General features: G+C 43.3%; 2 protein-coding genes across 2 annotated transcripts; one reads left to right on the top strand and one right to left on the bottom strand.

Annotated features, from left to right (window-relative positions):
* Window positions 1-4358: 4358 nt before the first annotated feature.
* On the bottom strand, window positions 4359-15268 carry LOC123444477 (RHOMBOID-like protein 12, mitochondrial). The gene is made up of 8 exons (XM_045121197.1): window positions 14786-15268; window positions 14586-14700; window positions 14384-14503; window positions 6103-6213; window positions 5941-5979; window positions 5536-5640; window positions 5403-5444; window positions 4359-4757 (listed from the first exon to the last, which is right to left on the bottom strand). Exons 1-8 carry the CDS (start codon window positions 15139-15141, stop codon window positions 4668-4670), a joined length of 978 nt encoding a protein of 325 aa, XP_044977132.1. The 5' UTR covers window positions 15142-15268; the 3' UTR covers window positions 4359-4667.
* Window positions 15269-15440: 172 nt separating this feature from the next.
* On the top strand, window positions 15441-19156 carry LOC123444478 (uncharacterized protein C9orf85 homolog). Its single transcript, XM_045121198.1, has 8 exons — window positions 15441-15601; window positions 15694-15776; window positions 15870-15908; window positions 16007-16059; window positions 16161-16224; window positions 16341-16383; window positions 16469-16516; window positions 18752-19156. Exons 1-8 carry the CDS (start codon window positions 15521-15523, stop codon window positions 18917-18919), a joined length of 579 nt encoding a protein of 192 aa, XP_044977133.1. The 5' UTR covers window positions 15441-15520; the 3' UTR covers window positions 18920-19156.
* The last annotated feature ends 8024 nt before the right edge of the window (window positions 19157-27180 follow it).

Below are 27180 nucleotides of genomic sequence, written 5' to 3'. Positions count from 1 at the left end.
AGCATATCTTCACAAGTCCATTGCCACCACAATGGACGGCAAGCTTCAAGCATGATATCTTCGTGCTGATCCACTTGAACTTGCACACCGCAATCTTGATGACGATCACCACTTGACGTCATCCTTCATGGGTTGTATGAGATCTTGATCTAGACCAAGCCCATGGAAACACACCTAACCCCTACATAGAACTCTCACAAATACCATGGGTTAGTACACAAACACGTAATGGACAATGCTTACCATACCATGGGATCACTTGATTCCTCTTGGTACATCTTGTACGCTTTGTGTGTTGATCATCTTGATTTACTCTTTGTTTGAGATCTTGATCAACCTTGTGTCTCTATCACCATTCTTTGGATAATACCTTGAATACCATCTTGGTCATCATATAAACTCCTTAAACCCAACAGATGGACTTTAAGAAGTGCTTATGGACAAATCCTATAAATGTAACTTAAGGCAACCATTAGTCCATAAGAATTGTCATCAATTACCAAAACCAGATATGAAGATATATGCTCTAACATATAGTGTTACATATTTTATATAAAATATATAAAAAGAAGCATAAACAATGGAAAGAAATTAAAAAAAACAAAAATTTAATTTATTTTTTTGGAAAAGTTTCATACAAATTGAAAAAAGTTGATAAATTTAAGAAAACTTCACGAAATTAATTTTTTTCATAAAACTTCGAAATAAGTTCACAAATTTGAAAAAAGTTCATCAAATATAAAAAATGTTAGTCCAATTTTAAAAAAAGTTCACCGATTATTACAAAAGTTCATCAAATTTGAAACTAGTTCAACACAATTGAAAAAAGTTCACCAAATTTTAGAAAAAAACATCAAATTTGAAAATAGTTCAACGCAATTGAAAAAAAGTTCACTGAATTTAGAAAAAAAGTTCATGAAATTTTAAAATAGTTCAATGCAATAGAAAAATCGTTCACCGAATTTTAAGTAAATGCATCAAATTTGAAATCTTAAAATTTGAAAAAAGTTCATGCAATTAAAAAAGGTTTATCAAATTTTGAAAAAAATTCATTGATTTTGAAAAAAAATCATCAAATCTGAAAAAAGTTCATCGAAATTGAAAACAAATTCATCGGTTTTGGAAAATGTTCCTCAAATTTAAAAATAGTTCATCAATTCTGAAAAAGAATTCATCTACATAAACACGACACGTTGAGGTGGCTAGGTGGTTATCGTACCAAATACTTGGCATCTTCGTCGTGGGTTCGAATCACCATTAGGACGTTTTTTTCTTAGTTTGAAAAACACAGAAAAAGAAAGGGAAAACAGGCCGGCCCATCTCGCTGAAGGTGGTGTGCGTTGCAGCCCCAAATAGGATTTGTCGTTCCAATTCGACACTTCACACGCCATGGAAACTCGTTGGGGGTAACTAGTTAGGGAGCATTTTTTTAAAAGCCTCCCACGCGTCGCTGTTTGACGATTCTCAGTCACCGACATGTGCCGCGTTTTGAGTGTTTCCTTTAAATTTTGTTTTTTTTTTCAGTTGCGTTTTCGGCTTTTTAGAGATCTTTTTTGGGTTTTTTGTGTTTCGGTTTTTCATCAGTCTTTCTTAGATTTTTAACGAATAAAATAAAAAATGCACGAAAAAACGAGCTTTTTTATTTCTATGAGAGGCATGGTTTTGCTTCGCGAGAGGCACGGTTTTGCTTTCGTGAGAGGCACGGCCTCTCGGAAACAAAAAAAACATGTTTTCTGAGGGGTTTTCGCGAGAGGCACTATTTTTTCCTTCTGCAAGAGGTAAGGTTTTTGCTTTCGTGAGACGCACGCAAAAAAAAACATAATTTCTGTGAAAGCCACGGTTTTACTTCCGCGAGAGGCGCAATTTTTCCTTCGCGAGAGGCACGGCTATGCCTCACGAAAATAAAAAAAAACGCATTTCCTGTTTTTTTTTCTCACGGTTTTTCTGTCCGGTTTTTTCGTGAAAATAGTTCGTCAAAACCTAACAACATAGTATCTAGTTTTGAAGATCTTGACACAAGGAACTAAACAGTGAAAACAGTTCGAGATTTGGACCCACGGTTTAAGAGATAAAATATTTTGAAAACACAGATCTACAAAACAAGAGAAAACTCACATGTTGCGATTAGTGGCACGCATGCAATGCACCACTTATCGTAACTTGAGAAGGTGGGAGTGATCTTTGAAAGAAGGTCTCCTCAATTAGTGATTACAAAGCTCCTTGGCGCCGACGCTGATGACTGGCCCATGTATATTTCGCTTTTTTCTTCATGGTTTGCTCGATCGCATTAGGCAAAAAGAACAAAAAAAAGAAAATTCACAAAAAAGAAAGATTCATGAATTCAAAAAAGTTAACGGATTTTCAAAAAAGTTTCATGCTTAAAATAACTTTAGCAATTTGTAAAACATTCATCGAACTTGAAAAAAGTTCATAAATTTTGAAAAAAGTTCATCAAATTAGAAATGTTCATCGAATTTAAAAACTTGAACTACACACATATATTTCTTTTAAAGAAGGTAAAGCCAAGAGACATATAAAAACTAATGCTATTCCGGCTACACCTCCCGCTTTGTCAGGTATACTGCAAAGAATGGCATGTATCGGTAGGAAATACCACACAATATGAGGAGGGGTGGGCATCGGATTAGCAAGTATATAATTGTCGGGATGCCCCAAAACATTAGCAGCAAAAAATACAAATGGAGAAAAAGATAACAAAAGCTACCCGGGTTAATCAAATTTGAAAAAAGATCATCAAAATTTTAAAAAAGTTCATATAATTAAGTTCAGTGGTTTTTCCAAAAAAGTTCAAGATTAAAAAAAACGCACAAGAAAAAAAAAGAGAAGAGAAAACAAGAAACAAACCGAACTGAAGAAACGAAACAACAGAAGAAAACGAAGTGTGTGTACGTGAGCGGGTGACTGGTGAGTGACCTTGTTTTCTAAAAAAAAAGGGCTCCCTTCCAACGGTAGTTGGATCCGCACGTAGCATCTTTCTTTGTCCTTCATCCTAAAATAATTGTCTTAACTTTGTACTATCTCTAATACAAATTTGTACTAAGCTTAAGACACTTATTTTGAAACGGAAGAAGTAGAACTTTTGACGTAAAAACCAAAGGTGGATACGCCAACCAAGAGCGACGCGACTGCAACGTCAGTTTGCATTTTAGGTCGCGCTTGGAATCCCTGTAGAAGTTTTACATCTGTATCCGATTACCCCTGTACATTACTGGAGATTAGTATAATACAACCGGATATATTTCATATGTGTACGGTGCGCTTGGTTCGTCGGTTTGTCGGTCAGAAACTCCAAAAAGACAGGCAGCCGACGACCACCATCCTCCATGGCCGTCCTTGCCGCAACTCGCACCAGGAATAATCCTGCACCTCCGGCGACGCCAGGAATCTCTAGCCCTGCATACCTCTCGCACCAGGGACCAGCGAGCCAGCTAGATGCCCCGACAACCCCGTTATCCCTCGCCCTCCCCTGTGGTAGAACGACGCCGCGCCGGACGCGAAATCCGGCGACGGCGGTGACAAGACGTAGTGGCGGCGCACGGAGGCGCTTCCGCGGTGGCGCGCAAAGGAGGTTTGGTTGCGCTCCGGCGACGTCGTGGACATGGCGGCGGCGGCCCGGAGCTCGACGGGGTGCAAACATCAATGGTAGCAGAGGCGGACGCTGGACGTTGATGACGGACCGCGGTGGTGGAGCCGTCACGGCAGGAGGCAACGACGGCAGAGGTTGGCGGTGGTGCCTCCGGGGAACGGCAGTGTCCTCGGCGTGCTCCGGCGAGCCATTGTGGCGCTTTGGCCAGTCAATTGATCGAGCGAGACTGGGAATATGAAAGAAAACGATGACTTGAGCAGTGTTTTGCAAACCGGTGGGTTACGAGCTGAATACAATTGTAAAGTGAAACCGGGTGTCAAATTTACAATGTCAAAACCATCTCCCAAGTAGATCGCTCGCTTTTTCTTACAGTTGTATGTTTTACGCGTGTAATCCGCTGGAAAACGGCAATCCAAGCACGGCCTTATACTGTATCGGGCGCCTGAATCGCCTGACTCGCGGAATAGGATTTGCTGTTCGCACGGAGTGTTTCCCTTCCGAACAAAATCGGGTTCGCGGGAGTTCGGTCGTCACCAACTTCGATTGTACCATAGGACCATCGAGTGGCAACGACAGAAAACAACTATCTCACGTATCCTTGAACAGGTTCCTTAACCATTCCATCTTTACTACCTTGACGTCCTGATCTCACCCAGTTATAACTGCATTCAAATTCGGCCTAGCGAGGTAAATAGCACCGTAGCAACGGGAGGGCCGAATTGGATTTGACAAAAGAAACATTTTCGGCACGTAGGCGCATGTGCTCCCGGGAGCCGAGTTGGATATCATTATAGCAACCGATATTGCAATCTAAGTTGTGGTATGTTATTGCTCCTGCAAGCCACAATAATAAGATTGTAAATTCCGGCCAATCAGTTGGCAATATCTGCCATGATGCTATCTAGAATTTGTTTGAGGACTTCTAGATCAGAAACTTGGACGATAAGCAGCAGAGTATTCCCTCCACCCACAAGAACTTTCTCGTGTAACAACAAATGTCAAACGGAGAGACCACCAGCTGGGAAAGCCGGTCAGATTTCCATATGAACAAGCTGCATGGTCAGATCCAGCCCTTCCTAATTCGAGCCCACACAAGAGCAGCCACTAGGGTGCCCCCTAAATGAGAAGCAGCTGATGTCTGACCCTGACCCTGAAAATTCAAACATGCATCAGTTAGCCTTAAGACCATGTAAGCACGACAAGCACAAATAATTCATTTGTAATCACAAATAATATTTGCTTAGAAGACCATCAGATATATTCGGAGAAACAAGAAGAAGCAGAAGATGTACGATAAAATGAGATACTCAAGGAATTATACATGTGGCATAGCTTGACTGTGGTACTAATGTACTATACGGATCACAATGCCAGACCTGTGATTACCTTCAAGCACATTCATCTCAACATAGGATAAAATTTATCGGACAAAAATGTACAAAGATAGAAGATCAGCCCAGACTACAGCCAAAAAGATACCACATGGTTTATAATCAGCAAATTATTCAACTAGAGATTTAGTATTATTCCAATCACCGTAGACATGAATATTGATTCATATATCTTTCAACCCCAGGTTGATTTAAAACCAGGAATTGTGCGGGGTAGGTAACACACAAACACACAGAAATGCAAATGGACAAACTTCCAAGCAATGAACAAATGAAAGTAACAGTGCCCTTAAACTCCTGTAGAAAACTGATGGCTGATGAGCATAAGCAACAGAATGGCACTGATAACATTCACTTATTATGTGAAGAATACCTAACAGAGAGTTAATTAAAATTTTGTATACCTCTTTCGCCCTCCACAAATCAAGACCAATCCAAGCAGCCCCCTGAAATATATAGTCAAAAGAAATTATGCTCTCATTTCCTAGCACCCACATGCCTTGCCAAATTATACAAGGGGAACTATAAAATCCTCACCACGAAGGCAGCTGGAACAGGAATGAGCAGGTAAAGGTAGATCCGTCCCTTTGGTTTGAGAAAAATGTGAAGAAGCACAATGGCATTAACTGCAGCACTTGCACCCTGAGTGACATGAATAAAAAAAGGTCATATTTGGTGTGCAAGAACTAAATAGAAACACTTACGTACAATACCACTGATAGGTGATAATGCTCATTTGGTGGTTTTACATTATGTTACAAGCAAATCACCATATCACCCCAGATTGCCACATTTACCTTCTAATTACCTATGTGTAGGTATAAGATGATACATAATTGGTTGGTTGGCAACATTTACTGCTTATATGAGATACTATTGCCTCTTTGATTATCGATACGAATGAAAATGAACTGTTGGAAGTTGGAACAAGAAATCACGTACAAGCGAGTTACTTCTTTGCATGTCCCACCCTGCATAAAGCTGCAAGAAAAGGGTTATTTGCTAAATTAGGAATACTATCAGGAAACTTTAACCAATAATTTCGATTCGATGCAGGGTTCCATGAACGGTCCATCCTACATAATCATTCCCACACTACGTTACCTGTCTCCTTGGAGCTATAAAAGCCTTTTCTACTAAGTAGAATGTGGATCCAACAAGTGCTCCTGCAATGTACAGCTTCAACAGAAAAGCAGGACCAAGCATGCTGGAAATCTGATGCAAACAGAAGACGAAAGCAAATCAGAGACTGATTGTTTGGTAACAATTTCAAAATGAAAGGAAATAAAGGTCAAAACAAAAACACAGGATAAGTGTTCCCTGATATTTTAGAAGGGAAATATTGTCGGAATAGCTAAATCCTACCCGTGGTACCCGCCTAGTCCAATGTGGCATCAGGGTAGCAAACTATCGAAGTCAAGTCACATCAACGCAAGTTCAAGCAACTAGTCGTGGTAAACAGGTCAAAGGAAGAGGGCCTAAAAAGAGAAGTGAAAAGAGAGGATGAAGACCCAAGAGAAAGCCGCCCATTAGCTGGAGGGTTGGGTGGGCTAGTACAACATGGATCATGCACCACCCCCTTCTTCCAAGTCCACCATGGATTAGTGCACTAAACTTTTGCCTACGTAAGCCCCCACCCCACCCCACCAACTCACACACACACAATGGGCATGTAACCATTCACTCTTAGTTGAAGAGAACTCAAGAGGAGAGACCACTAAGGGACCCGAGAAGGACTTGGATAAAGGAGTCAGAACCAAGTAATCTCGAATGGCTCAGAACGACGACAAGAAGGGGAGCTTTGAGGCTGCCTTGTCTTCGATCTGAGCCACTAGTCGAGCACTTCTCTCACCAAACCTTTTTCGACACCCAGACCCTTCTAGCATGCAGGTGCATACACATTAATTACATATTTCAGAGTACTTGATTGACTCATTGCTCTAGATTCTCCATGAATCTATAGCCTGAATTGAATGCTGAAATTAAGCTTTATGCATATATGTGATATGGAATGCATTGGCCTATGAGTATGCTAGAATAAGAATGAGATAAAATGAATGAATGCAATGGAGAATATCTCAAGAGTTTTGCTATTCCTAATTGAGTAGAAGTCATCTATTTAATAACCGGACAGAAAGCGGCCCTCAACTCAAACTCTTTAATTATGCTGGCTTGAAATGATGGCACTTAACCACAAACCACCATATAAAAGTGGACAAATGATTGTGCATTGCATTTATTGGATTTTCCTAGAGATACAGAATCCAATGATGACCTCAGAGGCATACACACAAACACAACAATATTCTTGAATTCAGTGCCGAACAAAGAAACTTTTCATAGTCTGGGCATACCAGAAGCCAACGTGTCCAGAGTTCAACCGTTTCATTCAAGTCATCATGAAATTTTACTTGTGTCATACTGCCAACAAGCCTGGCATCCAAGGAAATTCGTGACGTGCAAGGATACAACACACTTTCACTCCTAAGAATATTTTGGTGTTATAGGCAAAAGAAAACATCTTGCGGAATACACTTCTTAGAAGGAAAGGTAAGATCAATTTTTTGAAACTTTAAACTGATATAATTTGAACTGAAGTTACTAAGTTAGCTATTCAGATTCATACAACAACAACAACAACCAAGCCTTTCAGTCCCAAACAAGTTGGGGTAGGCTAGAGTTGAAAGCCATAAGATTTCGAAACCAAGTCATGGCTCTGGAACGTGGATAGCTAACTTCCACGCACCCATAAGATTCAGATTCATACATTCGTAGCAAAAGATTATAAAAATACTTTTACTTATATTCGAGATGCCCATCTGCGATGGACAAAAAGAGTACGTGTGCAAACTATGTTGCTAGATTATGTAGGGCTTAGAGGTCTCATATACAAGATCATGCATTCTTTCGAAAAGGAGAAAACAGCAAGCCCTCTATTTGTATTATATATGGCCTGGCGTGTCTTACTGATGGAACACTGTGTGTGTATTCCAATTTGGTTTGCTATGTCACCTGCCACCAATAATAATAATAAAGAAATACCCTCATGTATTATAGATGGAAGAAATGTGTATATCTTCTGATTAAGTATACCCCTGAAATATGATATGCATGTCTAATTAAACCACACAACAACAAGAAGCCTTTAGTCCCAAGTTGGGGTAGGCTAGAGCTGAAACCCATAAGATCTCGCAACCAACTCTTGGTTCTGGCACATGGATAGCTAGCTTCCACGCACCCCTGTCCATGGCTAGTTCTTTGGTGATATTCCAGTCCTTCAAACCTCTCCTCCCTTGTCAAGTTTGGTCTACCCCAACCTCTCTTAACATTATCAGCATGCTTTAGCCATCCGCTATGCACCGAAGCTTCTGAAGGCCTACGCTGAATATGTCCAAACCATCTCGAACGATGTGGAACAAGCTTCTCTTCAATCAGTGCTACCCCCACTCTATCCCGTATATCATCATTCCGAACGTGTTCCTTCCTTATGTGGCCACACACCCACCTCAACATGTGCATCTCCGCTACACCTAACCGTCGCACATGTCGCCTTTTAGTCGGCTAACACTCAATGCCATACAAGATTGCGGGTCGAATTGTCGTCCTATAGAACCTGCCTTTTAGCTTGTGTGGCATTCTATTGTCACAGAGAAAGTCAGAAGCTAGGAGCCACTTCATCCATCCGGCTTTGATTCGATGGCTCACACCTTCATTGATATCGCCATCCTTCTACACCATTGACCTCAAACATCGAAACGTGTCCATCTGAGGTACCAGCACCACCTGCCCATCAAGGCTAACCTCCCCCCTCTTGTGCCTAGTAGTAATGAAACCGCACCTCATGTAGTCGATTTTAGTTCTACTAAGCTTAGGGTTTAGGCATAAGAGCATACACTATGGGATATCTCCTTGCATATCCCTTGTGACCTCATCCATCACCAAAGTAAAAAAAGATAAGGGATCAAAGTTGACCCTTGGTGCAATTCTATTTTAATTGGGAAGTCATCAGTGTCACTATCACTTGTTCGAATACTTGTCATAACATTATCATACATGTCCTTTATGAGGGTAATGTACTTTGTTTGGACTTTGTGTTTCTCCAAGGCCCACCACATGAAATTACGCGGTATCTTATCATAGATCTTCTCCAAGTCAATGAACACCATATGCAGATCCTTGTTTTGCTTCCTGTATCTCTCCATAAGTTGTCGTACAAAGAAAATGGTTTCCATGATCGACTTCCCAGGCATGAAACCAAATTGATTTTTAGTCACGCTTGTCATTCTTCTTAACGGCACTCAATGGCTCTTCCATGGCTTCATTATATGGCTCATCAGCTTAATTCCACGGTAATTAGTACAATTTCAAACATCCCCCTTGTTCTTGAAGATTGGTACTAATATATTCGCCTCCATTCTTCTGGCATGTTACTTGGCCAAAAATGAGGTTGAAAAGCTTAGATAGCCATACTATCGCTATCTCCTAGGCCTCTCCACAAATCAATGGGGATACAATCAGGTCCCATCGTCTTGCCTCCTTTCATCTTTTTTAAAGCTTCCCTGACCTCAGACTCCTGGATTCTACGCACAAAACGCCTACTAGTATCATCAAAGGAGTCATCCAGTTCAATGGTAGAGCCCTCATTCTCTTCATTGAACATCTTGTCGAAGTACTCCCGCCATCTATGCTTAATCTCATCATCCTTTACCAGAAGTTAATATGCAACACCCTTGATGCATTTGACTTGGTCGACATCCCTCGTCTTCCTCTCTCGGATCTTGGCCATCTTATAGATGCCCCTATCGCCTTGCTTCATGTCTAAGCGCTGGTAAAGGTCCTCATACGCCCGACCCCTTGCTTCACCAACAGCGTGCTTTGCAGCCTTCTTTGCCACCTTGTACTTCTCTATATTGTTTGTACTCCTATCCAGGTGTAGGCGTTTGAAACAATCTTTCTTCTCCTTAATAGCCTTTTGGACATCATCATTCCACCGCCACGTATCTTTAGCTTTGCTTCTACTTCCCCTGGACACTCCAAACTCCTCTGAAGCCACCTTATGAATGCAAGTCGTCATCTTCATCCACATATTGTCTACATCACCTCCTTCCTCCCAAGGGCCCTCCTTAATGACCCTCTCCTTGAAAGCATGGGTTGCCCCCCTTGAGCTTCCACCACTTCGTTCTAGCGACTTTGGCACGCTTCTCATGCTGCACTCGAATCCAAAAGCGGAAGTCAGCCACCACAAGCTTATGCTGAGGGACAACACTCTCTCCAGGTATCACCTTAAAATCTAGGCAAGCACGCCTATCTTCTCTTCTCGAGAGGATGAAATCAATCTAGCTAGAGTTTTGACCAGTACTAATTAAGCCGCACGTGTAGAAATAGTCACGTACTATATAATACAGACAATAACCAATGCAAATTCACAAATACATTCTTAAAGTTTATTTCCAAGTGGTTGTGCAGATTCTTATGTCCTTCTCCCATGTCACTTGAACCACATTGGTTTATGTATAAATTTCAGTTGAACTGATCCGTGAAATCTTATGGCAGATAAGCAACTACCATTGGGGCATTAATAATATATTAATGTGTTTAAAAAAATGTCAAAAACATGAATCTCAATAAGATACATTGATTAGGCACCACAATTTTGGTGAAACAATGCTTATTACCACAAAACAAGCATACAACTGGAAAACGACACACGTAGCTTTCATATAATCAAAGTCATCTAAACAATTTTGGTGAAACAATATGTATTACCACAATACAAGTATATAAACAAAGCTTAATAAGATATACGTAGCTTGGAAATAAAGGACACATGCTCAAAGTCATCTAATCAGAAATTGAACAAATAAATATAGTTAATTTTACCATATCTTTATTAACAAACTAATAATGCACAATTTTTGTATTAACACATTTTTATAATGCTTTTAAGTTATCTAATTTTATGTTTCTACTTCCTTGTGAATTACACTCTTCAAGAGGGGAACGTTGGGCCGATGCTGGAGGTGTCCACGTAAGAATATCTACTGTCGCAAGAATTGGTCATTGTAATCGTTTACCTCAGATAATGTTGGGTTTAGTCCCACATCGGTTGTGGGAGAAGAAGTAACACGACTTATAAGGGTGAGGGTGTCCCCTCCTAACAGGCTAGTCTTTTGGGGAGAGAGGGCCCAAGGCCTGTCACAAGTCGGTGTTGCTCTCCGGTTGGGCCTGTAGACGCATGTGGGTCGGAAACGCTGGTGTTAGCGGACCCGGGATTGCGTAACAAGTGGTATCAAAGCCCAGGTGCCCGGAATAAATCTCGGTGGACTCACGGGTGGTCGGTCATGGTTGGTGGGCTAGAGACGCTGGTATTAGCGGGCCCATGGTGACCGATGTGTGAGGGGGAGATTGTTGGGTTTAGTCCCACATCGGTTGTGGGAGAAGTAACACGACTTATAAGGGTGAGGGTGTCCCCTCCTAACAGGCTAGTCTTTTGGGGGGAGAGGGCCCAAGGCCTGTCATAAGTCGGTGTTGCTCTCCGGTTGGGCCTGTTGACGCATGTGGGTCGTGTTAGCGGACCCGGGATTGCGTAACAGATAACACCTCCCTTGGATAATTTTCTTTCCTTATATCTTCCTCACGAAAGCAAAGAAAAATCTTAGAAGCCCACGCACGCGACCTTCCTCTCTCTCGTTTCCTCTCCCATCTCATGTAACCCGACGTCATGAGATTCACCACAAGGAGAGGCACCGGCGGCTCTTCCTGATCGCCGACCTCGAACAAAAAAGACTAGCTGATGTGTGCACGCAGGCTGCGGAGCGGGACGGTTTCGGCGCCAGATGCCGATGGGTTGCCTCGTCGGCGGGATCAGGGCTAGGCGACCGCGGTTCCGATCCCAGCACGGCTTCCGGACCAACGGCGAGATCATGCGGAAGCAGGTGGTGGGGAAGTGGCCAACTGAGTTCACGGCGCGCCTTGACCTCGTCTTCGCCGAAGCGCCCGTCCCCGTCGAGGGCAAGTCCGACGTCGACGGCATCTTCTACCCAGCCTACTACGAGTAGTTCCAATTCGACAAGGTCCGGCCGCCTCTACCTTCCCTTCCTCGCACCGTCCCATATTCACATCGCCTGATCTGTTTTTCCCAATCTCGCTCTCCCCCGTATTCACGTCGGCCTCGGCGGACGAGGAGCATGGTGGGACCACCTTCGTCAGATCTCTCGATTTGCCAGACCCAGGTTGTCGGCGCTGCCGCTGTCCAAGATGAGGAACATGAGTGACCATATCTGGAGACGAGGAAGGGAGTAGCCCGAAGGTGGTCATCTCCATCGCCCGAAGCCTCGTCATCGACCTTGCCGGCCCGGCCGACAAACCACACATAACTAATCCATGGTTTGGTTCACATCACCCTCTTTCTTTCTTTTGTATGCTCAGATTTTCAGAGATCCCGTCATGATATGCCCTTGATCACTGGAAATAATATAGATTTTAATTTGGTTTGATCAATCTGCATAAGCAGAATGTGCTACACAGGTGACTACTCGAATGCTCGTTCAACGTATTTAATTGTTGTATTACACTCCCTCCGTCCCAAAATAAGTGACTTAAAAATGACTTTATTTTGTATTAAAGTTAGTACAAAACCGAGTCATTTTTGAGTCACTTATTTTAGGATGGAGGAAGTATTTCTTACTAGCCATTGAGAGTCGGGTTCATTGGCTGGATTACTAGGGGCGTCTAATATGTAAAGCTTTAGTTTGCACTGCAATTCAGGCCTATCTGACTCTGAGACGGGTGAAGGGCAAGCTCAATTGTTAGTTAGTACAAACAAGGTTCTCTACTTGTTCACTAGCAGTCTGTTTGATCTTTGGACTTGAAAAACTAAGAGCCACATGTTGTGTAGAGTGATGAAGCAATACAAGTAATATAATCATTCTGATTGTTTTCTATATATGCTTTTGCGAATTTACTGATTTGAATTTGCAATTGTAGGTACAATCCATATGTTCAGGCCGGAAGCATGATAAATCAGCGCTGTCACATCTTGATTTGAGTGATTTCATGCTCAATCTACTTATATTTAATGCATTCTAAGTGCAAAGTAATTTCAATATATTCTTGCAGGCTGGGTTCATTTTGATGGGTGGGAGATTCATGTCATTACTGGCTGATTATTGTGATTATTTCATCATAAATCTGCACTATGCTTTATCGGGGCATACTTCTGCTAATGTTGCAGAAGCGGTTTGTTATTCAGAACATACCGCTGTCAAACGTATCACTAAACACATATGTTCCATTGCAATTTTTGATATTTACACGATTGTCTTTGTTTCTTTTATAGATTTTGTTGGAGCAAAATATTAGTTTCTTATGCATTCAAACAGTAATAATCATCAGGGGCAACAAAATTTACAAGAACGGGCAACTGGATGGTGACTATCTCCACACATAGATCTTCCATTTGACACTGCATAACATATTATGACGTCAGAAGAACAATCTTCTGTGACGCCCGCAAAACGAACGTGGTCTACATCGATGAGTACTATGATGGCTCCGACAAACAGCTGCTCAAGCAGACGATGATGAAGGCAAGTGTTGGCTTAACCGGGGTACTGGAGGGCTATTAAAGTTATAAGAGTAGTTTGTAATACATTTTCTATGCCATCGGGTTGCATCTTCATAGATCTTCTTTCGTGTGCTAACTACCTCTGGACTAATTATAAATGAGTGGTCCTCATTATCTCTACAATCAGTTTAAATTGATCAGTAATGCATTTTTACTGGTCCTGTAACAAATGAAAAGTGTGGCCACCTACCTGGCATCGCACATGCATGTCTCAAAAAAAATGTAGCGACACTTTCATTCCCTGTTTCGGCAAGTGTAGACGAGGAAAATTGGCACTCATTTGGACTATATAAACACATTAACAACTACATCAACAAGATTAGTACGCACAGTCACGCCTAAGAGGCGCGCCAAGGGCGCGCCCCTGCCACTAGTTCGTTTCAAAGTCGCTAGCCCCTGCAGGCATGCGGCTTGGCAACTAGTATTCTACAACAGAAGGGTGCAGTGCGAAAAAGCATTTTACTAACCATACATTATTGTGACTATTCCTTGGTCATGTCTCAGTTTTAACTTCTTAAGATGATATTGATCTGAAAAGAACATAGATAAGCTAATGTCACATGGTTGGGGAAGTAAATAGTGTATTATACACCTTTTACATTGTATGTTCAGGAAGTGTAGGTGACCATGTTTGATGTTTTTACCACAAGGTGGTGCACTCAGGGGAAACTAGGTATGTATGCATGTATGTGCACTGTACTTATCACATATAAAGCATGTTTCCGCAATGCAATAATAGACAAAGAGTAAACTTCTTACGCTTGAACCGAAGAAGTAGAGACACATCATATTGCTGAAGAGGTGACCTGGGACAAACTGGCTGAAGGCACTCGTGAGCAATGTGTGCAACCGCCCACTCTTGACATTGTCCAGCGAAACCTGCACATTGCAACATTCATCAAATTACACTTCAACAACCACTTGTGAAATCAAAGCAAGGCCCCTTCGATTGATCGCTTACCGTGAAATGTTCCTTCATGAAAATCGGATCGACCATGTGCCAGAGCATGTAGACGGCCACATTCGCGCCCATAAGCATCAACACCATCCCGTCCGCTGATGGTAGCCAGCGCCCCCTTCAGGAGACACGGAAATCAAAATGACCAAACAACCCAAAACTTTCCCCATGTAATAAAGTCGTACCACCAGCCAAAACCTCACCAGGGTACGCGGCGGGGGAAGGTTGAGGACGAAGAGAGCCAGTCCGAGGACCTCCTCCGCTGCAGCGAGAAGAGCTCGAGCGACCCGGCGGCGCGCGCGGTCAGCCACCGCTTGGTGGCGGCCCGGGCGGCCGCCGCGACGGCCGCTGCGCTCACCGGTAGGAGCGTCCCGCCGCTGCCTGGGCTGCGCCAGAGGGAGTGGGACAGCGGGGAGCGGGAGGCGGCTGCTGGCGTGGAGGGGCAGTGGAGGGGGCGCATGAGGGGGTTGGCTAGGGGTCTGGGTTTTGGGATGGCGCTGCGTAGGGCTTGCTGCGCGAGGAGGGTCTGGAACTGCGGCAGCCTCCTCCGCATCGCCATTTCTGCTTCCACCAAGACACGGGTTGGCTGCCTGCCTGCCTGCCTGCCTGCCTCCGCCGCCGACTCCCCGACCTCGGGCGGTAGCCACCGGTACGGTTTTGATTCCCTTCCGATCTCCGACTATGGGGGCAGTGGGGTCGACCGGCAGTCAATATCACAGTCTGGAACAAATGGGCCGTGAGACTATTGGGCCCATGTTTTCCGGAGCCCAAGTTCGAATTTTATCTCTCTCGCTCCAGGGCCTGGGCCGACGCCCATTAGACATAGTTGTTGGATCCAACACGGACGGTTATACAGGTAGCAGTGCGCCGCGCAGCCGCCGCAGCGAGGTTTTAGGGGTAAGCAGAGAGGACTCCCGGCGGCGGCGCGAGGCGGAGAGATGTCGAAGCGAACTGGTCCCCCGAAGCACCAGAACAGCTACGCATGGAAGCCCAACCTCGGCCGGAAGATCAACGAGACCGTAAGCCGGCGACCCGCCTCCCTCCCTTGCCCGTCTTTTTTTTCCGTTCTTGTGGGGCCTAACCGCCGCAATCATCGCCGCTGCTCGCGCAGGAGCCCGGGGGCAGGTTCCGGCCTCTGTCGGAGATCACCGGCGTCTGCCAGCGCTGCCGGGACCAAATCGACTGGAAGCGCAAGTACGGGGCTCTCCCCCCTTTGTTATATACATTCATTAGGTCGTTGGTTTACTTGTGTTCCTCGGTCCGATCTGTTCGTCTCATCTTTTGCAGATACGGCAAGTACAAGCCGATTGTCGAGCCTACAAAATGGTAGCTTTCTTGCCCGCTTGGTTGCGGCATAGTATTTGGGAACCGTTGTTAGAGGGGGATTGTGATGGATGCTTATGGTTTTCTTTTTATTTTTGCAGCCAGAAGTGCAGTAAACGAAACGTCCGGCAGGCGTACCACAACGTCTGTACAGGTTAATTCCGGCTGCTCAGTGATATGTCCTGTTTCGGTGGTGCTGGTGTACCATTTGATTGTTGCTGATATATGTCTATGTGTGGTCTCTGTTTAATGCAGGTTGCTCCAAGGAGCTTGGGATTTGTGCCAAGTGCTGCACCTCTGTTAAGCAGCTTGTTGGAAGGTGATTCCCCGCTATTTCATTTTGTTGCTACACTAGTACTGGCTACACCGTAACTGGAATTTGAACTGTGTTTTATTGTATTTTACGTATTGTAATGATTCTGTGTCATCCTGTAGGGATGCTGAGGAAGAAGACAGTGAGCGCAAAGCACTAGAGGAGGTTTGATTCTTCTATAATGGAGGAGGATTGTTGTGAACCTTGAGAAATCCATTTGTTTTGTGCTGACCAGTGAATTATTTTATAGGCCATCAGATATGCTAGGGAGAGGGAGCGAAGGACACTGATTCGCCTTGTGAGCACTTGCTATTTAATTTTTCTTGCTGGATAAGTTTATTTTCAATGCACTTGCGCTTCTTTCTATGCTCTCCTTGATGCTGGTTCTAAGCTGACCTAATAAGCCCATAAGTTTGAATCTGAATAAAGGAACAAGTCCATTTTGACCCCCTCTACTCTTCTTGAGATTTAGACAAGAGGAAAACTTGAGGAGTATAAAACAGACTTTCCTTAATCCACCTCTTGAAATCAATAGAAGGCCCCACCTCTCAATTTTGAGCCTAGCACATTCTAAATTTTCCTTTTCAATCTATGTTAATCCGAGTACGACTCCTCGGATCTTTAGCTTGAATAGTCGTGTTTAACATAAGTACATAACTAGTTCTTTCTTCCTAAAAGATGAATTCCATTCATTCATTGTGCCTGTTAAAATAACTTAAATATATTGCACTTAAATTTGCACCTCCTATATTATAGCATGTTACATGCCACTGTATCATCACTCAGATGGTCAAATAGGGAAGTTGAATTTCCAGAGGGGCTTCAGTTATATAAATTGTGTGCATGATGAAACTCTGTTCACATAAATTTAGCACAAACCCTATCGCAAAGAAATCAAAACAAACAGGTTTGTTCATAGTTATACTAAATTCACTCATCACATGAGCAAAACCTCAAGTATTCCTCATATGCCCTTGATCTGCCTTTTTATATCTTTTTTTATTTGAGATGCATTGTGATATTGGTCAAGTGACATTATTGGCATTCTTAGATTAGGAATAGGTGTTTTGTCATGGTAGTGCTATCTCAACTAAATGAAAATGCACACCATGTCTTCTTGTTCTGAATGTTACGTTATGTACATGATTTTGTTGGTTTCCAAGGTATAGCATGAGAACATGAAATGAAGCATGTGATATTCCAGTTTTTTTTGGACCATTCAGTGTCAACTCTTCACATAAATCTTTTTTAGGTTTAATCTGTTGGTTTTTAAAAACTTGAAACTTCATTAACAAATAGCTGCAGTTGCCCTGTAAATGCATATAGTTAGGCTCTTTTACATTGTAGGAACTTCTGATGAGAGCTTGGCCTCATGGAAAAACTGTTTGTAACTCCTGCAAAATCACATATGCTCCCTCCATAAAGAAATATAAGAACATTTAGATCACCAAAGTAGTGATCTAAACACTCTTATATTTCTTTACAGAGGGAGTAGCATTCTTGAGGGTCATTCTTACACATTCATGTGTTACTGTTTCTGTTAGATCAACAAGCGATGACATCCCAATCCCACAATGTTCTTATGCCTATTTTTTAGAATTTGCATCCCAGTTAGGCCCTTAAGGTTTATAAACACATTTCAGGAATTATCTATATGCAACTTATTATTACCGAACATGGAAATATAAAGATCTGGATGAAGTTCAAAGTTCCAGGAGTCTCTTAAAAACAATGACTGGTAAATTATCTGTTAGAAGATAGTCCTGGAGGCATAAGCTTTCCTGCAGCAAGAAAAAAAAACTTCAGTCTTCATGTCGCCTGGAGGCATAAGCTTTCCTGAACATGATAATAGCCGACAATCACGGCTATGTTCCTACTGTAGGTAATTCACAGGTTTAAACCTCAGGAAATCTTCCATCAATGCATATATTGTGCTATTAAATTGAATCTTCAATCGTCCAGGTTTTGCACAGTTCTGCTGACATCCGTTCTGTGTAACATGACAACATACGTGACCATATTGATTTTTGATTGTTGACGAACATTGTTCCAAATCCACCCTTTTATTCATGGAGTCCATTTGGGTTAGGTTCCATTCGCTGAAGTACTAGGAGGACCTGCACTGCGAACTTTCAGAAGAAAAAAAAAATAGTGACTTTTGTGCATTCTAGCATTAGTAATACGTCTATCTGCTGTTCAAAATGGAACAAAAAAAAAGCCTGAATGGGTAATAGTGGATTCTCCTATCATGGGTCTTCTGTCTGCCCTTGAAAATAAATAGAACAGCATTATTTCATCTCTACTGTGAACTGTTATTGATCCCACACTCCCCCAACCACCATACATGACATCTGATATTCTTCTTTGAGACTTGCAAATGGAAGAAGGTACTCAGTATAATTCGTAATATCAGTTCCACAAACTGATACTCCGGTTCAGTGTGCTAGTTTTTATTTGAGTGCCTGAGTTAAATCTTCACAGTATTTTTCTTCTTCTTCTGGGCATATTCATTAGGTTAATTTTTTCCTTGCAGATGAACAAAAATAAGGATGAGGAGAGCGGGCCATCAGTTCCAAAGATCGCGGACCGAGATCGGGAAGGCGACCTTTTCCCTGTTGCATCTCTTGACGAATATGCTGAACAGGCTGTACAGAAGGATGAGTCTGATGAAGAAGATGCCAGGGATTTTGTGAAAGATTAAGTTTGCAAGGTCTGGTACTGTAAAAGGATATTTAGTTTTGTGCGCGGACGATTCTAACTCGCTGGAGAAATGCCAATACTTGTTTTGGCAGAGATATATGTTTCTGTTTATCAGACTTATTTTGACTAGTGAGCTTGCGGCACCTTCCCAGTTATGCTAAGCTTCTTTTCCTAATAAGTATAGGATTATGAAGCTGTATTATTACATGAGTGGTATATACTGCTGTTGCTGGTTGCATCTTGTTACTCCGGAGACATTCCCCGCTGAACTATTCGTTTGATTTTCAGCCCTCAACACTGAGTCTCTCTCCCCCTCTCAACTGTTGTACCTTCATTTCGTGTGCCCGTAGAGCCTCTGCTGAGGTGGCATCCTAGTCAGCATGAATAAATATAAATATATGTGTGGTCCCACGTGTCATGCTGAACACCTTTTTTTTTTCCTTGGTGATCTGGCCACATCTGAACCCACCACCCTTCCCTTCCGCAAGCTGTAGGCTTTTGCCATGACAGCTCCACAGGCCTCGTGGTCGAGAAGGAACACCGCCTAAACCAAAAGGAGTGCTGCAGCACGTCTTTACAGTGGTAAAGTTATTCGGAGCCACATGGGCTCCTCACGTTCCTTGAACCTCCATGAGATAAACACCAGCTATGCAGACGAGTCGATGCAAGATCGCGATCAAGAAGAAACCCGCAAGATGCAGAAGATGCGGTCATGCGAGGGGTGTACTACGCGTCCACGTACCACGTGCGCCTTTATTGCCCTCGTCACCTTTGTGGAGGCCAGTTGCCAGATATGAGTCGCTAGATGGAGATGCAGGCAAGCCGCAAGGACTTGCGGGTGCCAAGTCCAAGGCCTGGTCCTGGTCGGTTCAACTTCAACCGAGCTCCTACCCTACCCACACCGACAGAGACAAGGGTGAACTAGCGAAATCTAGAGGAGAGGGAGGAGTGGAGTGCCAGCTCGACCCGACGAGCTACAGGTCGATCTTTGTCCATTAGCCTGGAGATCGGTGCCATGTGCAAGTAGCTGAAATACTTGAATACTATGTACACCCATTGTGTTTACTACTCCTCCTACTTCAATAATTTATAAGGGCGACACTAAAACTCAACAGGCTGATTTTCTGCCTAGCGTACGCTCCGCGCCTCACGCATGACATGTTCCCTGTTGGGCCCAACTATCCCTCTCTCCGTCGGACTGTCCACGCGCTTCTCCAGTCTCTCGCCGGTCATCACTTTCTGTCGGTGTAATGGACTTTGGATGTTCATACCCTTGACTACCCACGTACAATTGTTTTTTCTTTTTGAAAATCCAGCATGGCTGACGTTCCATTGATTTAGCACAAGGGATGGCAAAATGTTGATCAGGTAATCGATGGGTGAAAGAAAAATTACAAACATTGCCAAGAAAGCTTTGTTTCCGGCACCTAGGATCCTTTTCATGAGCTAATTCCTCATGTCACCATCACCCCAAAGGGCTGCTCTATGCATTTTGCACCGGCCATCCTCCTTCCTCCATTGCTCATGTCCCTACGGCATGCCTCTATTATGTGGCGTCCATTTGCCTTCTTTCCTCTGAACACCCATGCATTTCGCGTCAATCAAATATGTCAGCCAATGAGTATGATCATTGTCTTTGCGCCCTTCCTGACATTTGTGACAGCGGCGACTGCAATTATCTTGACGCGGTCGATCGTCGAGCCTCCCTCATTCCACACTTCTAGGCTGAGAGCGCAACAGGCAGTCCAAGTTGCCGCTGTGTTCCATACCTGCAACGCGACTGGGCACTCCCATAGCAGGTGAACGGAGGTCTCCAGGTTTCTGAGATAGAGTAGACAGAAGTATCCATTTTCCCAACACCTCTTTGCGGCCGGTCATTGTACCAAAGCCTATCTTGGTGGAGCAGCCAAAGAAACATCTTGATCTTTCCCGACGCCCAAACCTTCCAGATGAGCTCTCTAAAGTTGCTTGGTTGACAGTTTTTAAACTGGGCCAAGTAAGCCGTTTGCCTGGAGTATTTCCGAGAGCCGCACACCATTCATTTGATGGACTTCGGTGATCCTTGCTCCATCGTGATGCTCGCTTTGTCTGATCTCCCTTGCCAGCTGAATGACTTGGTGCACGATGCTTTTGTAGTTTCCATGTCGTAGGTCTAGTATCCAATGATCATTCTGCAGAGCTTCTCTTAATATTCTGTTTTTCCTGATGGACATGGCGAAGACCGTTGGATATGCCAGACAGAGTTGTCTGCCTCCAAGCCACAAGCAGAACCAGAAGGAGGCCGTTGCCCCATCGTCGATGGACACGCTAGTGGAGGCCGCGGACAGAGCCCGATCATCACTGTCACACGACATGCCAGTGTCGACCCAAGGTCTATGCGGCTGCAACCAGCTGAGCCACAACCGTCATAGCCGTAGCGCGCACAAACTTTGGGAGGTCTTGGATGCTAAGACCACCGTAAGCCTTCGGCGAGGCGATCGTCTTCCATCAAACCTTGCACTTTCCCCGAGTGATCTCTTTGTCCTGCACCCAGAGGAAGCATCACCGCGATTTGTCGATGTCCTGGATGAACTTCTTGGGTGCACGTAGCGCCATGATCGCGAAGGTTGGTAGGACTGAAAGGACGCATCGCACAAGGACGCGGTGACCTGCCATTTGCATGAGCCTGCGCTTCCAACCCACAAGCATAGCTCTAATTCTGTCGAGGATGAATTGTAGGTGAACTAATCGAAGTCTCCCTGTCATGATAGGTAATCCTAAGTATGTGGTTGGGAGCGCCGCCGTCCTACCTCTGAAGCTTTGCAGGATACTATCCAGGTCGATGTCGTTGCATCTGATGGGGATTGCCGATGATTTAGCGAGGTTGATGCGCAGGCCCGTGGCATCACCCAAGTGCTCGAGAAGATCTAACAGCATGTCCATTTCCTCGCGCACAGGGTTTATGAAGAATTACCGCATCATCGGTGTATAGGCTTGTGCGCATCCTAGCCGAGGCGTTGGGCATGGCCGACAGCCGGCCAGTCCTAGTGGACGCCTCCAACATGCTATGAAGTGGGTCGATGCACAGAATGAAGAGCAGTGGGGAGAGAAGATCCCCATGTCGAATCCCTCGTTGGTGTTCGATTTGTTGGCTTGGTGCACCATTGATGAGGTAGGACGACGAAGACGTTGATAGAAGCAGCGCAATCCAGTTCCTCCATCATGGAGGAAAACCCAACTTTTGAAATAGCTCCATGATCTATTCCGAAGACACACTATCGAAGGCCTTGGCAATGTCAAGTTTGAATAGTAGCGCAGGTGTTTTGCCTCGGTACAATTGTAGCCTTTCTGTCAGGAAAGGTTTGGCTGAGGATGAATCCACTCCAAAGAAACTCAAGACATGGTAGTCAAATATCGTGAAGAAGATCTCCACGCACGTCGTCGAGAAGTACTAAGGAAGTTCTGAAGATCAAGACGTGGGTATCCCCATGTTGCTAGCAAGCTCAAGGCCGGCAAGCCCCCAGACCGACAAGCTCGGACCTCCTCCGCTGCTCCACCACACCTACCAGTTAGGACCTTGTCGGTATGTGACAGGTGTGTGGGCGTTTAGGTAGAGCTTATCACGATACGTGGCGGACCACCACGTGAAGATCAACTTTATTGACACGCGTCTAATGACGTGTCGTAGTAATAAAAGATAGTTGGGCTGGCGGAACAGGTGGAACAGAGTTCCCTTGCGGACATACATTACAGTGTGACACCTAACAACACATTTAATGTGTTTGTCCTTTGCCTTCATTGTTAGGCATTATAGCCACTATTGACCTTGTAATTACCATTTTACCATTATGGTGACCCATTTCATCTATAAAAGGAGGATCATGGCAACCTTTACAAAGGTTTGAAACCTTGCCAGTTTGCAGTACATTAGTAGCACCTCCGAGCTCCTTGGTGTAAAGGTTGCACTCTCTATAACACATCGCTCATACACTCATGTATCCATCAAAGCAGGAGTAGGGTTTTACGCTTCATAGCGGCATAAACCTAGGTAAAACAGTCGTGTGTTGCGTGGTTGTTGTTGCTATTTATGTGTTGTGTGCACTAGCCGAACGTAAAAGGGGTCATTTGGCCCAATAGATTGTCGTACGCACACATTTTTTTGCTAACTTTTCCAGTGACTCACTCGACACGGCAAAGAGGGGATCCATGGATGGCGGCACACCCTCTGCTATGAGATATGGCTCCGCTGACATGCGGGGCAAGATCCACGGTTTGTCGCTGAAAGGCAATGGAAGCTCGATGCTTCAAACTATTTCCCATTATTGCAACCATGGAAGTGCAACTTGTGCGACAAAGGCAAAAGGAATAAAGGCACGGATATGACGAGCTCTGCAATGTAGATGACAATGCAACCGTGTTGTGCTTCTACAATGTTGACGAGCTTCTGCACAATGATGAAGCTGCAACTCATAGGGCAACATCGACCGCAACCATAACATGATGTAAGTTGGGGGCACTGCAGCCACCGCTATTGCATACACCTCGCTGCAACATCTGCCATGTTACAATCGTCGATGCCGCTGCAAGGCCGAGGGTAACTATCACACTTTCGTTGCTACTGCTGCAACGATGACAACGGACAACACTGTCATCAGTATGGTAGTGCTCCACAATGGTGGTGTTGTGATGCTTTGCAACAATGGTGGTGTTGCAATTAGGGACATGCTTCAAATGGTTGATCCAACTGTCCTAGATCACGTGATCCAACATTCAAGGACCCGGCTGGTAACTCTCAATCATTAGCGGGATGACCCATAGCGTCGTCCATAATTTAAGGCATAGAGACCTATGTGTCTCCTCCATGATTTCCTTGACCCACCCACACCCCTCCCTCACTTCCTCTCTCATCGCCCACTTCTTGATATGATAAATGTTGCAAAAAAAATTGGACGAAAGCGAAAGATTTGTCACATCTCATTAATTAAGATGAGTTTATGTTAATAAAATACCTCCAAAAGGTGGCCCCAAAATGACTAGCCTACTCTTGCAACATTAGAGAACTTAGTCACTTGGCCCGTGCCAACCCCCAATGCTCGACTTGGTCTTAATTCTAGACGTGATTACATTTGGTAGGAAAAAACATTCCTAAACACTCCCGCATTCTGCTAGTTCTGGATTTCCCATGAAACAAACATGATGAGTAATTGAAGATCCTCCTTGAATTACCATTGAAACCAATAATGTGGTGCCAATCCTCGATGGTGTCGAAATTGCTCCACTCAGCGATGCCCATATTGGTCAATGCCATCCTTATCTTGATATCCTTTTAAATGTGTGTCTTGTAGGGACGTCAAAATATAATATGTGTTGCCATCTCTGACTCCCTTTTGCATAATTAGTATATCACAATTTTCCATCCTCTCCATTCACTACTAGGAAAAATCTTATAATTAGATGCTTAACAACATCGTTGGGTAAGGAACCAATACCTCTCCGTCATATCTATAATTTTTAATTGTTTCATGTCAATGTTCTACAACTTTCATACACTTTTGGCAACACTTTGTATTATTTTTGGGACTAACTTACTTATCCAGTGCTCACTGCCAGTTCCTATTTTTCGTGTGTTTTTTGATTCACATAAATTGCATATAAAATAGAGTCCAAGCGCGATAAAAATTTATGGAGATTTTTTTTTGAAATACATGTGAATTTTGGGAAGAAGAATCAATGCCACACGATGCACGAGGCATCCACAAGGCAACAGGGCGCGACCAGGGGGGTGGTCGCGCCCTGATGCCTTCTGGCCACCCCTTAACTCGGTTGGAGCTCTAATTTGGTCGCAAGAAACCTATTTTTGCAATAAAAATCCCCTCGGAATTTCAGCCCGATCGGAGTTTCGAATCTTCGTATATTTAAGAAACGGTGAAGGACCAGAAAACGGAGCGAAAACAGGAGAGAAACACAGAGATAGATCCAATCTCTGAGGGGTTGATGCCCTCCGGGATCCATGACGGCTATGGACCACAGTATAACCCCTCCTCCCACCTAGGGAGGAGGCCAAGGAATAAGAAGAAGGAGGGGGGCTCTCTCCTCCTCTCTCCCGGTGGCGCCGGAGCGCCGCTGGGGCAACCATCATGACGGGGATCTACACCAACAACTTTGCCGCCGTCACCACCAACTCTCTCCTCCTCTATGCAGCATTGTAAAACCTCTCTTCTCTGTTGTAATATCTACTTAAACATGGTGCTTAATGCTATATATTATTACCCAATAATGTGTGGCTATCCTATGACGTTTGAGTAGATCTATTTTATCATACGGGTTAATTGTGGTATGATGTTATTGATATGCGTTGTGTGTTGATATGGTGCTATCCTAAGGTGCCTTCTGTGAGGCACACACATGAAGGAATCCCGCTGGAGGGTTTGCAACATGTTCACGATTCGCTTATAGTGGGTGGCTAGAGTGACAGAAGCTTACACCCGAGTAAGGGGATTATTTCCGTATGGGAGTAAAGAGGACTTGATGTTTAATGCTATGGTTGGGTTTTACCTTAATGATATTTAGTAGTTGCGGATGCTTGCTAGAGTTCTAGTCATAAGTGCATATGATCCAAGTACGGAAAGTGTGTTAGTGTATGCCTCTCCCTCATTGCATATGATAAGTATCTATCATGTTATATTCAATTTCCTATGAACAATATTTATCTTGCATTAGAAAAAAGCTTTCTACTAAATAATTAACTTACTTAATATTTATCTAAACATTCCCTAATTTTTATTTACTTGCTCTTTATTTACACCTACTAAGTACTTCTAGTTTCCTTCCCGCAAAGTAGTTTCATACTTGTTCTAGGTAAAGTAAGCGTTAGCGTGCGTCGAGTTGTATCGGTGGTCGGTATAACTTGAGAGAATATTAATTCTACCTTTAGCTCCTCATTGGGTATGACACTCTTACTTATCAAAAAAGGTTGCAAACAATCCCCTACACTTGTGGGTTACCAAGACCTTTTTGCTTGTGCCGTTGCCGAGGAGCAATACCATAGCGATTGATATTCTTGTGTATCATTGTTTTATTTATGTCTAAGTAATTTTATTTTCTATTATAAGTTGTTTTATATCTTTAGTTATGGATATGGAACACGAAACACCAAAAAAAATTAGTTGTATTTGCTACTCATGGAGATGGAGAACCTCCTAAAACCCTCAATGCTCATTATGTGGAAAACATTAAATCATATTTTGATAATCACAAGAAATCCCCATTGAAATTGATAATGTGAAACACGTTGGATAAATGTGAGTACTTTACGGATTATCACTTGACTAAAAAAGGGAACGCTTATGGGATCAAATTAAAATGTTGCGTTGGTATGCTTGGAATTTATGCTTGAGATGTGATTATAGTTGTTACTCTAAGATGGAGACTTCACACCTTCCCTTTCAATGTGAATTTGATGATAATGAAACCTTGTCCTCTTATGCTAATGGTATATATGATTACTATGATGTGGAACAAATAGAAGAATTTGTTGCTTTTAAGGGTGCTTATAAAATTGCTTCTCTGATTGAAAAGTATGATGCTATTCTTGACAAACCTGAAATTTTTGTCATACTTAAATATTGCTATGAGAACTATGAATACAATGCCTATATTAATGAATTTGTTGAAAGAATGTTTGCTGCCTTGGAAGAGACTAATATTTTGGATGAATCTATGGAAGAAGAAATTGTTGAATGTGTGAGCTCATTAGATGAAAAAGATGAGGAGGATAGCGAAGAATAAAAGGAGGAAGATCAGATTAGCTCCTCGTGCCCATCTTCTAATGAGTGTAACTCTTCAACTCATAAATTATTTAATTTTCCTTCACACATACCGAAGGATGAATGCTACGATAATTGCTATGATCCCTTGGATTCGTTTGAAATATCCCTTTTTGATAAACTTGATGCTTTCTATGCTTGTGGCCATGACGCCAATATGACTTATGCTTATGGATATGTACTTTCTATAGTTCCTTATATTAAGCATGAAATTATTGCTATTGCACCCACACATCATAGTCCTGTTTCCTTTTTGAATTCTCCCAACTACACTATATTGGAGAAGTTTGCACTTATTAGGAACTATGTCGATGGGTTGTATTTTACCATTACACATGATGATTTTGATGAATATAATATGCATATGGTTGCTGCCCCTACTTGCAATAGTTATGAGATAGGAACCAAATCTTCACCTCTCTATGTTTCCAATACGATAAAATTGCAAGAACCTACT

The sequence above is a fragment of the Hordeum vulgare genome, chromosome 3H (assembly GCF_904849725.1).
Source record: "Hordeum vulgare subsp. vulgare chromosome 3H, MorexV3_pseudomolecules_assembly, whole genome shotgun sequence".
Classification (NCBI taxonomy): domain Eukaryota; kingdom Viridiplantae; phylum Streptophyta; class Magnoliopsida; order Poales; family Poaceae; genus Hordeum; species Hordeum vulgare.
Note: the sequence above shows the minus strand (reverse complement) of the source record. Positions and strands in the feature narration are given on the sequence as shown.

Bases quoted from the DNA above. Each gene is read 5' to 3' on its own strand.
- LOC123444477 (XM_045121197.1), bottom strand. From the start codon at position 15,141: ATGGCGATGCGGAGGAGGCTGCCGCAGTTCCAGACCCTCCTCGCGCAG. The intron at 5,641-5,940 runs GTACGTGATTTC...CATGTCACTCAG, and splicing joins TGCAAAGAAGTAACTCGCTT to GGTGCAAGTGCTGCAGTTAA. The intron at 5,445-5,535 runs GTGAGGATTTTA...TATATATTTCAG, and splicing joins CTGTTCCAGCTGCCTTCGTG to GGGGCTGCTTGGATTGGTCT.
- LOC123444478 (XM_045121198.1), top strand. From the start codon at position 15,521: ATGTCGAAGCGAACTGGTCCCCCGAAGCACCAGAACAGCTACGCATGG. The intron at 15,602-15,693 runs GTAAGCCGGCGA...CTGCTCGCGCAG, and splicing joins GCCGGAAGATCAACGAGACC to GAGCCCGGGGGCAGGTTCCG. The intron at 16,225-16,340 runs GTGATTCCCCGC...GTCATCCTGTAG, and splicing joins GTTAAGCAGCTTGTTGGAAG to GGATGCTGAGGAAGAAGACA.